This window comes from Tympanuchus pallidicinctus, unplaced genomic scaffold (assembly GCF_026119805.1).
Source record: "Tympanuchus pallidicinctus isolate F22 unplaced genomic scaffold, pur_lepc_1.0 scaffold3, whole genome shotgun sequence".
Lineage (NCBI taxonomy): Eukaryota > Metazoa > Chordata > Aves > Galliformes > Phasianidae > Tympanuchus > Tympanuchus pallidicinctus.
Window position 1 is genome coordinate 6,071,980 of NW_026294747.1, and position 19,322 is coordinate 6,091,301.

The 19,322-nt window shown below is 39.4% G+C and overlaps 1 protein-coding gene across 1 annotated transcript in view; it reads right to left on the reverse strand.

Annotated features, from left to right (window-relative positions):
- Positions 1–507: 507 nt before the first annotated feature.
- The window catches only part of RMDN3 (regulator of microtubule dynamics 3), a 33,452-nt gene continuing 14,637 nt past the window's right edge, over positions 508–19,322 (reverse strand). The window contains exons 7-12 of the mRNA XM_052695371.1: positions 9,976–10,051; positions 9,143–9,220; positions 7,970–8,068; positions 6,566–6,619; positions 4,739–4,819; positions 508–3,225 (exon numbers count right to left, since the gene is read on the reverse strand). Coding sequence (XP_052551331.1) covers positions 3,172–3,225; positions 4,739–4,819; positions 6,566–6,619; positions 7,970–8,068; positions 9,143–9,220; positions 9,976–10,051 — 442 coding nt within the window. The 3' untranslated portion in view covers positions 508–3,171. The remainder of the gene's footprint in view (positions 3,226–4,738; positions 4,820–6,565; positions 6,620–7,969; positions 8,069–9,142; positions 9,221–9,975; positions 10,052–19,322) is intronic.

The following is a 19,322-nucleotide window of genomic DNA, read 5'->3' on the forward strand; positions in this document are numbered from 1 at the left end:
TAGGTGTGGCACTTGGGGTTGTGGTTAGAGGTTGAATGTTGGACAAGATCTTAAGAGGCCTTTTCCAATATCAATGATTCTATGATTCTATCCATTGCTTGCTGGGAGAGGACCTCCTTTGTACTTGTGATTGCACATAGCTCCAACGTCCCTCTCCCAGGGCTGGTATGTGACTAATGTGCAAGCAAATTAACACAGCCAAATCACTCCTATCTACTCCATTAGGCAGCCCAAATATTGTTTCCCACTATACCTACTCTTTAGTGCAACTATGCCATCAATCAGTACTCCTCAGTTCAGTGAATTTTAAGGAATGAAGAAGTACAGCTAGGGCTATAACTCACTCTCTCAACTCAGCAAAGTAATTTGGAACACAATGAAATAAAAGTTGTCAGGAGGTCTAAAACACTCAAAAGCAATGCTAAGCCCCTTGTTTATGGCTTCTGTCTGGAGCAGGTGGAGATGGCTTCAGGCTGTGAAAGCGGAGCACAGAATATTTAGACTTCGTAACAACTGATCACTCACATTTATTGAAAAACAACCTCACCTGGAGCACACTGCTCACCATAACTTGTGGCTGTATTAGTTTGGTGCAATTTAGAAACATAAACAGTAGTCATGGTATTTACATACAAAATGTATTAGAGGCATAACCCACACAGTTACAAACATATGTATAAACAGTGATATATAAACAAGAATTTTATATGTTACCTTCCCATAATATTCCAGCACACCACCACACATACAATAGACACCACAATACTTTAGAAGACTTCCTCCTGACTGTTGGGTTTCTTTACCTGTCTGTGTACCAACACAACAAGCAAGACAGTGACACAGGAAACTTTAAGCAGGATGGCTTTCTCCTTAATTGCAAATACCTTATCTCAAACAGACCAGCACAGTGAGGATAAATTAGTTAAACAGCTTCAGTTATTCTATAGTATCACAGTTTAGCCACAGGGAGGTGTGTTTCCAAAGTCAGCCTAGCTCAGGAAATTGTTCTGTCTTACTCTACGATAAGCCTAGAAGAACATCTAGTCTTTTACTATGAAAATCCAACTCCTGGGAGTCTACAGTGCAGGCACCTTTGAGAAATTCACATTGTACTCAGGGATTAATCTGCAGAGTTTTAAAAATTGTGTGCAAAATTAAAGAAGTCTTGGTTTTTGCATTGCTTACAAGCTATTGAAATACAGACACGAGGAAGAGATTCCCTCACTTCAACTTCTATCAGTAAGAAAAACAAGACTTTGGCATTTGTTTCCAAACAGGCTTTGTTTAGTCTGTAACCCAAAGCTCTGTTTTCCCTAGCACTCTACTTACCATCTGAAGACATCCTTCCATTCATAAGTCACCTTGACAAGTAACTGAACCTCATCCATGACCCTTTTAAAGCTAAGGGGATTTACATCATCACCCCAAAGAATACACAGTGTGAAAGACTGAAACCTAACCAGTGCAGAATCCAAAGCACAAGATGAGCAGAAAAACAGATCAGCATTTTCTTCCCTCAAACTTATGGTTGCTCACTGTATGGAAACAGGTATTAAGCAAGAAAGAAACGAAAAACAAAAAGAAATTGCATCTTTGAAAACACAGCATCTAAATCTAATTCAAAATCACCTCTAATGTTCTACATTTTGAAGAGTTAGACAACAGGTGAAGGCCTGCAAATAAGAAAAGCTCTGGATTGCTGGTATCTTTTGGCAAAGATCCAGTGATTCAGCCTGGCAGAATTCAGTTCTCTATTTGTAAGAATCATATGTATAGTCTCAAGCAAATCAAAATTGTAGAGTTCTATTTGGACCAAAATAAAAATAGCTGAAAAGTGTCGAATATATAAACTGGGAAGTATGTGAGCTTGAGTCTGCTAACATCTACTTTATGAAAGTAACATCAAGGGGGAAAAGCTGAAATGTGCTAGGATATAAAGCAAGCCTTGCTCAAGTCTTTGGGAAATTTCTGAACATTGTTTTTGTTTTTCACCCTTTCTGTCAGCATACAGCAAAGTTTACTTTCTCTGTTTGGTACCCAGAAGCTGTCAGAGAAAATGTCAGCTGCCAACTCTGTTTTCTCAGTGCCAGTGCATTCGTCAACAAGAACTGGAGGAATACACAGCAAAGTGTCAGCTCTGCCACAGAGTATTCCTGTTCCTGTAACCAGTGTTACACTGATAAACAACTGCTAAGCTGTTATATCTAAACCATAGCTGCATAGTTTGGAGGGACACACCAAGTTTTCGCTCTCATGTGAGTGATGTCACTAGGAGAAAGTCCTGAAGTTGAAAATCTCATTACTTGCTGTTCTGACGTGCACTTCTTAAAAATAAAGTTTTTCTTGTGCATAAGATCTTCTTGGTTCCTCACTATTTTCTCACTGTAACGAACAGTGCTGGTTTCTCCTCAACAGAAAACCAGGAAGGTAGTTTAGGTATAACCAGACAGGACCAACAGGACTGTATTTTGGACATCACCATCAGTTTTTTCACAGCAACTCACTTATTCTAAGTCAATGTAGTCTTTTTTGTGCAGTGGCCTTTCCTCAAGCCATTGTGTCAGTGTCGATCTGAAACAAGAGACTGAAGGAAGTGAGGAACTCCCACAACCTGCAGTGCATCAGGTTGCTAAAAATCAGCCTCACAGTGCCCACTGACTCTCACCTTTCCCTCCGCAGGACATCTATGCAAAGGTGCAATCAGTTATTTCAATTGATTCAATGAGGATGTTTTAGAAAGGAAAAGAGAAAACAGTCAAATTAGAGAAAACTATCTGCTGAGGACTTCCCCAGGAAGCTCATCAGCAAGCAGATCTGAAACTCAGGTATCATACACACACGTGTGTGTACATATATATACTCCTACATGCTAATATCTGGTTGATTTTTTGACTATTTGGCCTTTTTTTTTTTTTTTTTTTTTTTTTAAGGAATTTTAAAAGCGAGCAAACATATGTTGTGCTCTCAATAGGAAAATAACACAAGATTTTATCTCATTAAATCCCACCGAGATGCTTCCCTGGAAGTGCTGATGAGACTGTTGAGTGTGTCCTCCTGGCAGCTTCTCTGGCTTATCCATGCTGTGGAAAGCAAACTTGCTAGAATCATGAAACCCCTTTCAATGGAATTTTATTGTCTGTGCAGTGTTGAGTGGAATGAGCTCTTCTGCTCTTATTCTTCCAAGGCAGATCGCATCTTCTCAAGTTCTCTTTCAGCTTCTGAATCCTGGAAATGCAATACAAGGCATTAATACACAGGCTAAATCAATATAGTTAAAAAAGATAATTCCTCTTTTCTTCTCAAGCCCCACACCAGATTTTAAGTATAGTCCAGCCTTGTGTTTTTCCTCTTTTCATACTTGTCTCTCAGCAGCCTATTAAAATTCTCCAAATATCAAAGAGATTTTCTCTCATGCTTCCTTTTGAGAAAACTGAAAACCAGAGCAGTGGATTTCAAACCTTTGCTCCCTTGAGGACTCTCCTACTCTGGTCAAATGCCCCCCCCCCCCCTTTTTTTTTTTTTACCCTTCTCAGTCTGATGGAAATTATTTGATTGCCTCTTTGGGATGAAACAACACCACCTTACGCCTCCAACATATAAAGAGAAAAAAAATCCTCTATTTATCTGATATACCATTCCAACTCTGTCTGGCATGATTTCTAAGACGCAGATAGTGAGGAGGCTCCTCATCTGGCAGAGCTGGGATATTTCCTTCTGGAAGAAGGGATATTTTTTCTGCTTGCTGCCCTGGTTTCCCAGCAGCAGTACTAGCCAGTGCCCTGCAGGTGGTAGCACAGGCAAGTCAGCACTGATAGATGGTGGGCCAAGATCTATTGCACACCTGTGCTGTGAATTTCAGCACAATACTTTTGCTACAGCAACCCAGAAGCCTTAGAAACACTGTGGCAGGAAAATCTGGCATATACTTCTTCCTTACATCCAGGATTCCATCAGACTAATGCTGAAAGCATGAGATCAGGAGGATTCTGGTCACTTCACTACATTTTTCTCCACAACGCAAAAAACAACAGATTGATATCTGCTTTTATGTATTTTCTACCTGGTACTAATTTGATGGCATCTTCTATACAGTTTCAGCTTAACAGAAAAAGCGCAAAGGAAAAAAAAAGTGGAAAAGAGCTCCCAGATGGAAAACACAACCACATGGCACTTTCTGAAATGCAGTACAATCTGCTCTCTGAAACCCTGTGAAAGCAATAGAAGAGCTAAAATATCCTAGATAGAAAAAAATGCTGAGCAGCACACACAGACTACTGATCTGATCCAGCTTGGAGGAGCTTCGGAGCCAACCTGGCACCAAGTGCTTTAAAAGCAACAGAGAGGAACTACTAGATGACTCAGGTGCAAAAACGTCTACATCCTTCAGTTCATTGGATCTAACTCACAGAGTGCCTAAAATACTCCATTAAGAGCTTAAATTGAAAATCAAAAGTCTTAAATTGAAACCATTCAGCTTACCTTTAGCAACAAACACCTTAATGCAAATGCAGCCTATAATATTGATCAGCCCAATGAACACACATGCCAAGTCAGACTGCCAGAGAAAGTAACCTTAAGTTAAATGACTGGGATTTTAGAAAAATTTCCCTATGATTAATTTTGCCACATAATATATATGCAGAGAATTTTACATAACCATATTTGATTTGAAGGGTCAAAAGCATACAACATTAAAATAGTTTTGGTTTCTTTTCTTTCTTGGAAAATAATCCTATACCTCTTTTGTGTTAATTGGCAGTTCTGAAGCAAGGTTCATCCAGAGAAGAGCTGCAGAGTTGTTCCTCAGGTCCTTGTAGCACTGAAGGAAAAATGACAACGTGAGGAGAGTTAAACAGGGAGAACAAAAGATGAAACAGGCAGCAGAAAGTAACTGAGCAATTTTGTAACCTGACAACTGATAAAAAAGGATTATTTCTCCTTTAGGCATTTACACAGAATAGCTTCAGGCTTGATAATCACCATCAAGTTATGGAATATTAGATTTTATTTTATTATTTTATTATTATTATTATTATTTTTATGTTTTGGACAAGGAGATCTTTTTGGCAAAAGATTTTAAGGTCTCCCTGTGATCTTCAGCATCTTCCACCATTTTTATTTCCACTTCCACAGCCATCATTCCTCATGCTGCTTTCATCATAAAATCTCAACACCAGGAGCATATCATCTGATGAAGCTTTAACTCTCCAGGCCTTTGAAAATCAGGTCCAAGTGCAAGCACTGTAACATCTCATCTTTACAGGTCTCTGAGGTTTCATATCTTTCATCATGAACTTCTCAAGCAGCACAGAAACAGACAGCTCTAAGTAACACAAAAGGCTCTGGTGCCTAGAGAGTCATGGAGGCAATGGAGGACTGCAAAATCAGCATGCTAGAAGGAAGCTAAAAATGATGCTAAAAGGCAGCAGCTAATCATTGTTGCAATTGCCTCAAAAAGCCAGCATTCCTTTAGGATTGTGACAACAAGGTATGTGCATCTTGGTGATTTTCCTCTTTCAGTTCTGAAAGAGAACTCTCTGCTCTGCAGTCACATTGTTGCACCTCTTGAATTCAGAACAGATGGTGCCATGGACATCCTTGGAGCCTTCAGGAGTCCCACGCCCCTAAGCATCAGTTAAAACTATCATTAGGTGACTATAAATCTCAATTCTTTATTCTTTTGAAGTCTGACCCATTAGAGCACTATTTCCTGGAAAATTAAGGAGATACAAATTGAACTATTAGAATTTTATGATGAAGGATGTGATCCAAAATGACCAACTATGGGACTGAGTAAAATAGCAATAAACAAAACCAAATACGTTTAAGTACTTCTATTAACTTCTATGCTGATTTGCAGAGTACTTCTGAAGCTCAGCCACATCTGCCAGACATGTGGTGAACTATGAGCCCAGTAATAAAGTATTGGCTCATTCAGGTTATAATTAAGCCACTGTGAAATCCAGATTTTTTTACATCAACTCTGAAAATTCATCAGGTCATGATTTGCAAGAATTTGCTGCTGCTGCAGCTGAAAATAAGTTCCAATTCTTTACAAGACATTCAGGGAGTGACTGAATTTGCATGACTGCTGGCCGTATTTACAAACAGAGCAAGATGCAATCAAGAGCATATTCATCAGTGTGCATAAGCTGTCAGAAACAAAAGGCTTGCTGATTTACATATACATCACTTAATTTACAAAGTCTCATCACTGAGCAGATATGATGAGTGACAGTGTATGATCCAGCTGGTGTGAAGGCCACTACATCTCCTACAGAGTTCTCCTCTTCAGTCGCCTTTGTTTTTCTTTAACAAGACACTATGAAATAAATTCTGTCATAGGTTTATTGGTAACACAGACATGCATTTAATACTTTACTTCTTCCTCATGATGCACTTCCTGTATACATCACAGAAATCCAAAACTTATAAAATCTTGCTTCTACATGGAGTAATTTAAGTTCGTGTACAACAATCCATCCAAAGATGCATGTGTATTTTTTAAGATGAATATTTCTTATCCCAGGAGCATGTAACTGTACTCAATAAAGTGACAGGTTACCTTGGCAATGTACACTCTTACTGCTTTGGAAAATCCTGGACTTAGCTCCTCAACCTAAAACAGCAGAGAGAAAGGGTTAGGCAGAGAAAAGCAAATATGAGGATATGCAAAGAACAGTTTGAAAGCTGTTTCAATTTTTTCCATCTCTTTATTAGATGAGGAAGCCCCACTTTTTCAAGTCCATACATCACTTATCATAGGCTAGACTGGCTGCATTAGTAAAAGCCCTCATACTTTCCCTGTTCCACTGCAAACAAACCCTTTGTAGCACACCCTGTGTTCTATTTATATTCAAATTTCACAGTGCATGCAATCAAGACATCAGAAACTGGCTATCAGAGCAAGCAATGAGAACTCAGTACAGACAGTGTTCCTCTTCTTAATTATGTTGTCTGGTTTTAGACCTAGCTCAGCTTGTGAGTAACCCAGAGCTGCAATTCTTGAGATTATTTCCATTCCCCTTGAACTTGCTAACTGTGGCTGAATGCTGAAATGGACTCTGCTGAGCATATGGGAAGTGCACTTCTTCAGGGAGTGACCAAAGGTAAAAGCTCAGAAAAATCCAAATTCCTGTTTCAAACCACTGAGCCACTCTAACTCATCAAAGGAAGAAGTAGCTTTTTTCTCTATTGAGAAGAAAGAACACACTTTGCTTCAAACTTCGCTGTGGAATGATTTAATCATTTTGGCTAAAATTATGCTGAAAAGCAGACTGCCTAGGTCAGACACCTACCTACCACAAACTTACCCTTAACATTTAGGCAAAATGACAAGAAATTGATAAAATCTGATAAACCCTAACACTTTGCAGAACTGCTGGCCTATGAGTTATATAGTGGTAGGGCAATTTGTTTATGCAACATTTCATCAGAGGCATATGTATGTTAAAAAAAAAACCATATCTGACTTTGAAAGCTTAAAAATTTGTGTTCAAAAATCTGGAGAATCTAATCAGAGGCCTTTATTAAAATATTATGAGGAAAATTAAAGTGACAAAACATTCTGACTATCTATGCAAGTGTTCCCAGGCATGAGCATAAACAGATCTTACAAGATCATGAAAAGAGCACAGGCCACATGCACTTAACACTAAGCAATGAATTCATCAGCTTTTGCAGCATTGAAAAGGAAAACCAAAACCCTCTGAAAATATGTGGAATTCTCTGGATCTAGTCCTGAGCTCTTGAAAATCATGTTCTTCCATCTGGCTGTTCTATAACAGAGGCTCCTACCTTTCTGCTTCCACCAGTTTTTCCTCTTCAGGTTCTAGTCAATAGAGAGATATCATGAAGCACGTGGAGAGCAATGAGCTAAGCAGAACACAAGTACTCAAATTCCATGCTTGTGGTTACACTTGTCAGTCTGCATTTGTTAGGGATTCCCCTGAGTGTCAGATTACAGTACCTTTAAGAAGTTTTGCAGTGCATCCTGTACAGTGGCTGTAGGAGGAGTCTCAAACAAAGCAGAAGCAGTCTTTTTTTCGAGCCATCCCAGGTGGAAAACCTACAGAGAGAGCAAGACGAAACCATCAAACCCATGTATGCAAAGACACTGAATTATCTGGTTTCTTGTAGCTGCTTCAGGCACCTGGGAGACAGCCAAAAATCTTAGTAGTACCAGCAGATTCTGGTAAGCACCCAAATCCAGCTATGGATTTAAACCTGATTTGCTTTTCTTTGTTCTATACTGCTAGTCACCTCCTGCAGTTTCATCCATCAGCTGCCATATGCATAATGTTAAATACAGGATTTGTCTCTACAACTCAATATTGCAGCAGGGCAACTGTGTGGGTGGTCTGAAATCCTAAAGTTACTCAGTGCAACCACACCAGCTCCTGGCAGTTTTCACCTATGTATCAGAGCAAAGACACATATGCAGCCCTCCTGTCTCCCTTCTACTTGGATCTGCCTCTGTTTCTCAGCTTCTGCAGCTGTGAGAGCAGGAAGGCTGAGCAGGAAGTTCTGAACAGAGTGAAGAGCTTTCACTGGCTGAGTTTGTTGCTCCCCTGTAATTAACCAAGTCAATTATCTTGGCTATAATCTCTGTGATGTAACTTCATTTCTGACAGCAGCAAAGCACTTTCAAACTGCATAAAGCAAAAAGTAGATAGTTACTGCAAGCCCTTATTTCTTTTTATAGACACTAAATCTGACTTATGGCATTTGACTCCAAGCTTTTCCTTGTCAAGAAATATAAAGCAGCCTGCACAGCCTGCACAATTCTAACACCGCCAATACTTGGCTAGCAGAGGAACCACGTGCAAAGAATTATAGAGTTGTACTGTGTACAGAAGCTCTTGCCAGCCTCAAAATGTCCTTGGATCACATCCATGTGTGTTTAAAGGTGGTTTGTTTTTACGGAGTAAAGGAGGGCAAACAGTAAGCTAGTCTGCAGCTAGAGCTTTTCTCAGTCCATTCCTTGCCATGTCACTTCCCATGCCACCTGCAGAGACTAAAATATGAAGGCTGGAACCCCTTGTGTTCATTGGTTAAGGCTTCAATCCACCTAGCTTTCACTCAAACAAGGAAGTAAATTCCAGGGAAGAAGTAAGTAATCAATATTAACAAGCTGTTTTACCTGGTAACACCACCTGCCCAAAAGGTAGTAAGACTTTGGATCCTCAGGTTTCAGAGCAATCGCTTTATCAATGTGTTCCTATGGAAAATTATCACCAACACACATTACGTTCTTGTTAGAAGCCAAGAGCAGATGAGTATGTATGGAAAGAGGAAAGGAATAAGCCCACAATTTGTCAGCGATCAGGAAAACTACAGTGACCAAGAGATTCCAAATTTTCTTTAAAATGTTTCAATGAACCCCAAATGAGCATTTTATCAGAAAAAAGAATTACTGCATGCAAAAAAAAAGAAGCTACCCTTCACTTCATTCTACCTCCTTTTCCTAACCTGACATAACCAAATTAATGGTTATGTGAATAGCTGCCAACTCACTAATTTTATGTGGCCAGTTCTGCAGCAACTGGTGCATCCCCTTTCCCTGCAACATCCCAGTTTTGGCTGAAAGGCAAATTAAGAACCTGAAGCAGATGAGCCACCTTTGAAAATTCATTATTTGGTACTTACTGGAGGGTGCAAGCAGGCAGGAAAAGTTGGTATCTTATTACCATATGATAATTTCACATCTGAAGTTCTCACTGGGATTGTATTTTACTTGCAAGACTTTTATTCTTCATCTTTTTTCTGACTTTACAGTGTGCACAAATGCAGAGTGAAACCAGTCAGCCTCAGCACCTCTTGCTGGAATCACCTTCCTCATCCAAACCACCCCTTAAAAGCATCCCTTTGAGACCTACAACTCCTTTGCTAAAAGCTGGAGCTGTCTTCCTAACTTACCCTACTACAGAAGTACTGCGTAACACACACACAAGCCAGCATGCTCCTTTCACTCACCTTAAAAATATATCCAGTTTGAATGCGCTTCTGGATGCTCTCATGTTCTGCTAGCTGCCCACAGAGAATAGCATACCTGCATAAAGAAGGCATCTGTATGAAACTAAACTGGCAGTTTTAAATATACATCTACATTCTGCATGTATCTTCCTTCTGAAGATAAGAGCACATTTAAGCTTCACATCTTCTACAGGGAAGGGGACCTATGCAGCAAGCACTTTTTGCATGGGAAGGCAGTAGCTCCAAGGATGTCAGCAACTGAGCAGGAGTAGCTTTTGTTCATTGCACTGACCGTGGAAAGTCTTCCAGTGCACTTCTACACCCTAAATTTCCTTACTCAGCAATGAATTGTATGAAAATATAGAATGCTGAAGAGCAAATCCTACTGAAGCAGGAGCCAGAATTGCAAAAAGCTCTAATTAGCTCTAAGATGCACAGGCATCTCCCTTACACAACAGCAAATCCATAGAATGCTAGGTATCCTAGCTAGGCTAGGATGCCTACTAGGATGCCTACTAGGAGGGAAAATACTGTGACAACCTACCTACGTCTTGCAGCCTGAGCAACCACTGAATTTGGGAAACAAAATAACATCGTTTGAGTGCTGCAAGCTCAAGGCAATTTAGTTTTCTCTAACAAGAGACGCTACAATTCAAAGCTAGCATAAGCAGTTATTTTGTAGCAGTTAAAGCAGGGAAGCTGATTACCCATGGATTTACACTCTCCCATCTCACCTTCCCACACACTGCTCTTCCCTGAAATTGGTTCAGAGACTCAAAAATAAAGCTGAATATAGAAGAAAGATGCAATTTCATCTCCTTTGTGACTTCTTTTGCCATATCCGCAGCTCTGCTCATTCTGCCCAATCCTCTGTCCCCTCATTATACCCTCTAGGGTCCCAGCTCAATATGGTTCCTCTAGCCATACTATTTAAGTCTTCTGGATATGTACATTAAATACAACGTAAAACTCTGTATAGTCTTTCTTTATACCACTCCCTTCCTCCCCAAGGCAAGCCTTACAAGTCCGTTCCCATAAATCCAATGGGATGAAGGGAGCCTCGCCTGACCTCTCCAACAACCAGCACACCAACATCAAGTGGCGCAATACTTGTTTGTCAAGTAAAAATAAAGATCACATTTTTATTTTTTTAAGCAGACCATTGAAATGTTAGTAAAATAAGCAGTTAACAGCAGACCTGTCATGAAACAAGAGGAAAGAAATAAAGCAAGAGATAGCTGAACTGGAACAGGTTGCCCAGAGAAGCTATGGTTGATCCATCGCTGGCCAGGCTGGATGAGGCCACGGGCAACTTGACCTTGTGAATGGCAACACTGTCCATGGCAGGAGGGTTGGAACTATTTTGTTAAGGTCCCTTCCCACCTAGGACATTCTATGATTCTATGAATTGGTCTTTTATTGCAGTCCCAGGAAGAGCAGCCTTAGCATGAACATTCTTTTTTAATTTGTGCCTCAAGATCCAGAGCATGGTGGTGGTTTCTACATATGAAACTCTGATCCGAGATTTCTTGAGGTCTTTAGCTTCCCTTCCTCTCCCTCTCTGCAGCACCAGGATGGCTTCCTACTCTTCCCTCTTCTGTTTGTTTAGCTTGGCCTGTTCTTCAGAATTATTTATTTTAATCTCTTTTGTGAAATGTCTTCAGATGAATTGCCACCTGAGGCACTACCAAGTTGCACAAAGGCTAACAATAATAGGATAGATTAAGAATAATGAGTTCGGACTGGGGATTTCATCACTTGTAAATATTTGATAACTACAAGGATCAATGTCTCAGAAGTTACTTACACCCTGCACTATGAGACTTGCTGGACTAACTATTAACCAGAACTACTCATTAAGGTCAAGCCACAAGTTCCCATAGAACTCTCAGCTCTGTAAGGATTTCCCCATTCATTAGAAAATAAACTCTGTGCAGCAGGAGAGAATACATCCCCAGATGAGAACCTGCTTGTTCTTCCTTCTCAAATCCCCAGGCTCAGAACACACAACTTTGATGGAGCTTTATTTCCAATGCTGCACTCTGGCTGACTTCCATTAGAAAGCAGGACTTTTGGCTTCTGAACACAAAATACACAGCCCAGCACCAACAGCCTCATGGCCAGGGTGGCTTGCCAACCCAAATACAGCTCTTACCTCTTCAAACAGTTTCAAAGACTCACTAGTTAAGTCTGCTGGTGCCTCTTTTTGAATAAGACAAGAAGTAAATTGAATTGGCCAGCTGACAACAGCATGGGGACATTTGCCTTTGCATTTTATTCAGATCAAGTTTTACTTCACAAATGCTCAACTAACTTTACATTGCAATACCCAACAAACCAATAAGCTAGATTATTCTGCTAGTCAACCAGCACAAGCTGTGAGCTGAAAATATCAATGCTAGCCCATAAATCTGTTTGGCATTATTCAAACAACACTGACAGTAAATCAAGAGAGAGATTTCATCACACACAAGGCAAAGAGATGAAAACCTTAGGTCAGAGCTCAACTTTCATCAACAAGAGTCAGATTAAAAGACAGAAAGAATAAATCCCTTCCTAATCAAGTAAACAATTGAGAGGAGCAGAGCTTCAAGTTTTTTTTTATATCAAATTGAGAAGTTTTGGCAATATTTTATGAGTTTTACCAGTTTTTTACCTACCTGTGCACTGAGTCTCTTCACTTGTAAAGAAGTGAGACAACTACCATGTAGTTGTGCAATGAAACACACCAGAAATTCAAATGTTTATTAATTTTGGGATTCAGTACTTTGGGAGAAACAGCAAAATTCCCAGAAACTTAACCTTAAATTAATGAGCATTTGTCACTAATGGCCATACAGAGCTAATGGGTTGAAATCAGGCTTTCCTAAACTTCAAAACAAGGGGAGACAAGATTAAAGGAAAAAATAAGAAGCTTGTCCAGAGAGTTGGAGAGTAGGCTGAGCTGTAAATTCACATAGCACTAATTATGCTGCCTTGTTTCCCATCCCAACATACTCAGCAGCACTCTAGAGCATGGATGGTTTAAATAAAGCACTCGGTGATACTGGCGTACACACTGCAAGTTAAAGCACAATAAATTGCTCTGGATTAGAGCAAGACTAATTTACTATTGTCTCAATTTTCCATAGAAATTAAAAAACAAAAAAAGTGTATTCTCACAGTTGGGAATCACACCACAGAACAGAGTGATAAACAGCAGCTTCATCCCTGTTCTGACTCGCTGCTTTAAACTGTATGACCAAGACACATATATAAGTATATAGAATTGATTTTATGTAGTTATATAAAATCTTGATGCATAAAATCAAGGTTGTATATAGAAAGACTTCTCAGGATGTGTTCCACTACTCCTTTGAAAACATTTCATTTATAAATTCAGAGAACTGTCTGCTGTCCACAGACATGAACTTGATTCTATGCAACAGATGTATTTAAAGGCTGCTGTCTGCATTAATCTCAGAAGTTAAAGTATATCTGATGTGAAAGATGCACTCAATACCATTTCCACAATGCAACAAAAGTCTATAAATGTTCCTTCCAGATGATGTATGAAATAAAACATACCTAGCCCATGATATCCACCCTGTATCTTCCAGAACCAAATACAGTTTTAAAAGCCAATTTAGATGAAAAGCTTGCTTTTTCCTTTGGGGCCACACCAAACTTTGAGATGTTAAAACGTTTTCCCCTTTGACTGACCCACATGGGTCACCGTGCATGGTATTCTGCCACTTTCTGAATAGTTAGTGGATGAAAAATCTTTTCATGCATATGTATGTATGTTGTTTTATAGTACAGAGTTTTCTGCCTGTAATAAAACTGTTTGCTTTATCCACACAGGTTCTGCACTCTGTCCTTTGGATCTGTGCTTCTGAAGCACAACATTTCCTTTCCAAAGGAATTCCTCTTTATGTCTATATCCCAAAGACCTTCAAACATGCTGCAGACTCTGTGGGGATGGCAAGCTCATATTATATAAAATATTTAATACTCTGGAACTAATACTAGCAGTAGCTACCTTGATTTCCCATGAATTGTAGGCATTCATAGCCAGATGACTGCTTCATAATGAATGACACAAAGTTTTTCTTGATCAAACCCTACCTCTGAACACCACTAGAGCCACAGCCTAAGACACTGCTCTGTTAGTGTAGATCTTCTTGGGTGAGTCATTTTAAGACACTATCCCTAAAATTAAAAACCAAACCTAGCAAAAAAAAAAAGTTGTAGGAGAAACATAGAAACATCTTGCAGCAGCTCCTCCTGTTCATGTTGTTGAGGATCATATTCTTCCAGGAAAAGATGGACTTCCTACAGACCTGGTTTTACATTGCAATTAAGACTTCAACATCATAAGCCATCAGAGCTACAGGAGTTAAGTGAGGAAGTGTCAACAAAAATATTCCAGATGGCATCTTGGTCTTGCCTAGCATCATCACTTTGACTGAAGTAACTGAACATCAAATCCATACAGCTTGTCTGAACTGTCCTCTACTAAAGTGAGTTATTCTGAAGAAATGTGCGCTAAAACCTGTTTCCTGCCACTGATGCTTTGTTTCCTGCATTTGATGAAGTCTAAAAATACTTTTTACATAGTCACTGCATGCAATGACATTTTTCCGCAACTTTCAAAAGCCAGTTTTGGCTTAGCTTTAGTTTGAGCCATTCTGCTGCACAGAACTCTGAGGATGTCGTCTTGTAGTTTCCATAGCCTCCTCTGACGTCTAAAGGAAATTTTACAAGTACCATGATTAAAGGCTTCTTTTATTTTTATTAATGAGTAGCCTATATTTACATTAAATCTTCAAAACAGTCTTTAAACAAGCTCTGAATTATCTATAAGCATTTTAATGCTAGCTCCCTTCCTGTACTCAAATTTTTCTGTAGTCATTCTGTTTCTTCTGAAGTTACTACTACTTACTGAAATCTTTCCCATGCTCCTGTACAAGGACGTTCAATTTCAGTTCTTCATGATAATGTCCATACAATGGTTTTGCTGTTAATATACTCCAAACCCTACCCTACTGATGCCGAACTGAGACTTGTTTTTCTGTTTTCAGTGCTCTGGAACATAGCCATATCCTTATCAAGTAATTCACAAACTTGTGTATGACAATCTGAGTCAATTAACGACATATATTTTCTATGTACTTCAACACAGAATTTAATTTCACAGAGATTCTCTGCTATCTGTTGATATGGTTAATTATGTACCTTACCTATTCTATGCTTTCTTCAACATGCAACATTCATACCCTGACAGGTTGGTTTGGGACTACTGTGGAAGCAAAACTTCTAGCTTTATATAGGAAAAGTAAAAAAAAAAAACTTTGAACAACCTGGGCTTGAGACACAGAAATTTCTTGGAAAATAACAAGAAATAAACCCCTAAAAGAAACCCAAACTAAAAAAGCCAAACACAAATCACCCCGCAACAGCATATGTCATAGAGAATGAAGGCTGACAGGCTGGGAGGAAATGGTGTTAAACAAAGACTAAATGTTGAAAAAGATATCTCATATTCACATACCTGTGGTCATTAAAACTTCACAATTCTGAAAAACTACAGGCATTATCACTGGCAAACAAAGAATATGAGAATAACCATATGCAGAGGTGATCTGTGCTTCATCGAAGGGTTAGTGTGGGAGCCTCACTGCTGGAGGTCCACCTAATCTGCTTTGGAAGATATTCATCAGAAAGCACATGGTTTTTGTTTTGGAGTGAATAAATTACCTGGGTCTCCTTTATCCCAATTTTACATGATCAACTTTTTCTGAGACTGACTGAATTAATAATTGAATGGTGCAGTAAAAGATTCCCCTGACATCAGTGCTGTCACTGTTAAATAACTTCATGAAGCTGGATAATGTAACAGATTAAATTTAAATAGATGGCAGGTCAGCCTATGTTTGAAGATTTATCTAGTAATGGGTGGGTGGTAGCAGAGAATCAAATTAAAAACAGTAGACCATAAGTAGCCCAAGATAATAATATGATGCTGTACTAGAATGCCTCAGCTCAAGTGGTACGCATAATATTTGAGTAATAAACAAAAAGAAAAAGACAATCAGATGGATGGAGTCCACAAAACTACAGGAACAGAAAGCTGGCATAACACTGCCAAACTCAAATATTATGGCAAGTAGACCAACTATTCTATTCTCTTACAAATAGTTCCACATGTTAATTTTTTTTTCAATATCTGGAGAGCAAGTAATCCTGGCTAATTACATTAAGTAAGGAGTCTATACAGTTAGCTGGCTATAACCAAAACTAATCTTCATTTGTGATTTAAGTCAAACCTGATCACTGTCACAAAAGAGAAAGGCTGAAATGTCCCCTTTTCCTATCCATACCCCAATCAATTTTTCCTTAATCCTAGAAAAGGTTGAAGCCTTTATTAGTTACCGAAGCTGGAATACAAAGCATGTCTTCAGTTCTGTTTGATTTCCAAGTTGGTTTCATCTAAAAGATCTCTAGTCTGCCTCAGGAAGTGCTAGGAATGAACCATGTGTGTTTGCAGAACAATATGTATTCATTCTCAGCAAAGCCTGAAGACACAAATGGTAATTATTCCATGTAACGTATCATTTTTATGGTGACTTTGTGCTCATTTAAACCTCTGGTTTTAGTGGAAAAAGTTTTCCCCAAGAACTACTTTGAAAGAGCCTGGCACATATCTTGGCAAGATATTTCTATCATAATGACTTACTGCAGGATCTACTGTTGCTTTCAAGGAAGGTGTCATCTTCATCAACACTGATGAGAAGAGCTTCAGAACAAAGTCTTCCATAGTGCATAAGCTGTTTCCCAGGTTTGTAGCAACACCAGTTTTGCTATGAGGGATTTCTATTGACATAACGCATGCTGTTAAGACCTCATTTCTCAGAACTCATACTCAAATGTCAGTCACTTTGTGTGCCTAGAAGCTTTTCAAATGGAGAAGACCAGCAGCCAAGAAAGGGCAGCAACAGGTATGGTAGTAATAACCTAGCTCTTCTTTAAGTGCTCTGATGAGTTGGAATCAAGCCCTCAAAAAAGGGCAATACAGAAATCTTAAGAAGGAACCAAGACTACTTGGTTCAACTGCTCAGAATTCCTGCTAAAAACAAGATGGAAAGACAAACAAAACACATTTAGTGGAATAGCCCAAATTAGTTGATCTTCTTCTCTTAAAGAAAGTTGCAACCTAAGAAGAGACCTAGTGAACATAAGCATAACCTTTAGGACTATTCTCCCTTCTATCCCAATGAAGTTCAAAGCAAGTATTAAGCACAATTAGAAATTACAGCTTTTATATTCAGAACCATATATTTAAACATAATAGAGATAACATTGTTGCTGACACATCAAAACCACATCTCAGTAGATGTACAGTTTAAAAGCTCTCATCCAGAAGACCTAAATGCAAATGAAGCAGTACACAACAAAATGGAACTCAGTTATTATTTCCAAACAATCTCCCTACTTCTGCAATTTCAGGATTCATCAGAAATATGACTAATACTTGAAAATTTCATTAACATCACCTGCTGCTCTCCAGCAGCAAGCATGGAACAAAGGATTACATTCTAGAGAAATAACAGTGGCTAAATTTTTCATGGGAACAGGGTACAGAAACTCAAAATTATTTCCATGCTACACACTTCCCTTTGCACCACTTTCATTATAAGTGTCCCTCAAGAGACGGAAAAAAAAAAGGGAACATGTTGGGGGCAATTTGTAGCCAACAGCCTTTGTTTCAGTTTAAACAAGACATCTCCTTTTTCTTGTCTAACAGTTAAAAAGCAACCCACACACTGTAAATGTCAACTTACTTCACTATCTCCAAAAGGAGTGAAAAAAAGGAAGAAAATTATCCCTGCTGAAATTATCCCTGCTGAAATTATCCCTCTGTTCATGCCCATAGTTTTCACAGCCTTCCTCTTCCCTGGCTCTTCTTCATCGGCCCTAGCATCTCCAGGGCTCAGGACACAGAGACACTCAGGATGCTGACAGCCTTGTAGAAGGGAAGGACCTTCCTGAAAATGGGGAACGCCATCAGCTGCTCTTACTGCATGCTATTCTTCCTCCTGTGTATGCTGAAATACCTTGCCTATTCCTGTTTGCTGTATTCTGTTCTGTCCCTAACTGAAAGAATCCCGTGTTTAAACCACCTGGGCAACACAAGAAAAGCTCAGCCCAAAATTGAGGCACAGCTCAAAATGAATCAGTTCTGGACAGCAATCCACAAAGACTTAAATCCTGATCTTGAACTTTAAGGCTGCTGTTAGGTGCTTGAAGTTGCACTACAAACACATGCCAAAATGGGTAGGGGATTCTAACAATGATTAAGCTTTTCTCTCACTTCATTCATGAGGATGTCACACACTTATGTCTAAGCAGCAAAATGCATGGGTTTGTAAAACAATCTATCTCCATCCATCTCTAATAGCAAGCAAGAACAAACCTACAAGTCTGTGCTGTTCTACTCATGAGCTGAAATGTATTTACTATGCAAATTATTTAATTGGGTATCGTATCTACCTGATCATGGTGAGACATGGTTTAATGGGCATGGTTAGATGGCTGGACGTAGTGGTGATGATCTTGAAAGTCTTTTTCAACCTTAATGATTCTATGATTCTGTAATCAGAGATCTTTCACAATTACAGCAAAAGAATTATATTTATGTCGGTATCAAAAAATAAGAATGAGATAATACCACGACAGGAGTACACGGGCATAAGAACACTTGGTTAAGCATTCATCAGCTCTCATGTGAGCCCATTCTAAAGGCACTACATATGTCAGACACTCAGAACAACCCCTACATGTTTCTGTATTCCAGAATGGTGCCTGCAAGGAAAACACAGCCAGAGATCAATCCTGCTGTGCACAAGCTGACTCATCCGTGCTGCACTCATCACATCTCAGCTCTCTGTTTCAGCCAGCTCTGCAGAGATGGCTCTTTTGGGACCAGCTGGGTTCCAAGAGCGAACAACCACAAAAGCAGCTTTGTACCAAATATAATGTTGAGAAGACCCAGGAGATCCATGCAAGGCTTCTCCTCTGCATTTGGGCAGATCCCAAGGTTAGCTCAGACAGTCCCAGACACTTACTGCTTTCCCTCTCATTCAGAAAGCACTTTCATGCTGCCAAAGCCTCGCAGTCACAAAGCATCCCAGGCTGCAGCCATTCATGCTCCAACCACTGCTGCCTCAGCGAGCTCTCAGCAGTGCCTTCTTGTTCATAGCATTTCTTTCTTCCCTTATTGCTTTAAAATGTCACTCATTACTGCAATAACCATAAGACAGAGGAAAAATAAGCTTCGCTACCAACAATTATTAGATTGAATGCAG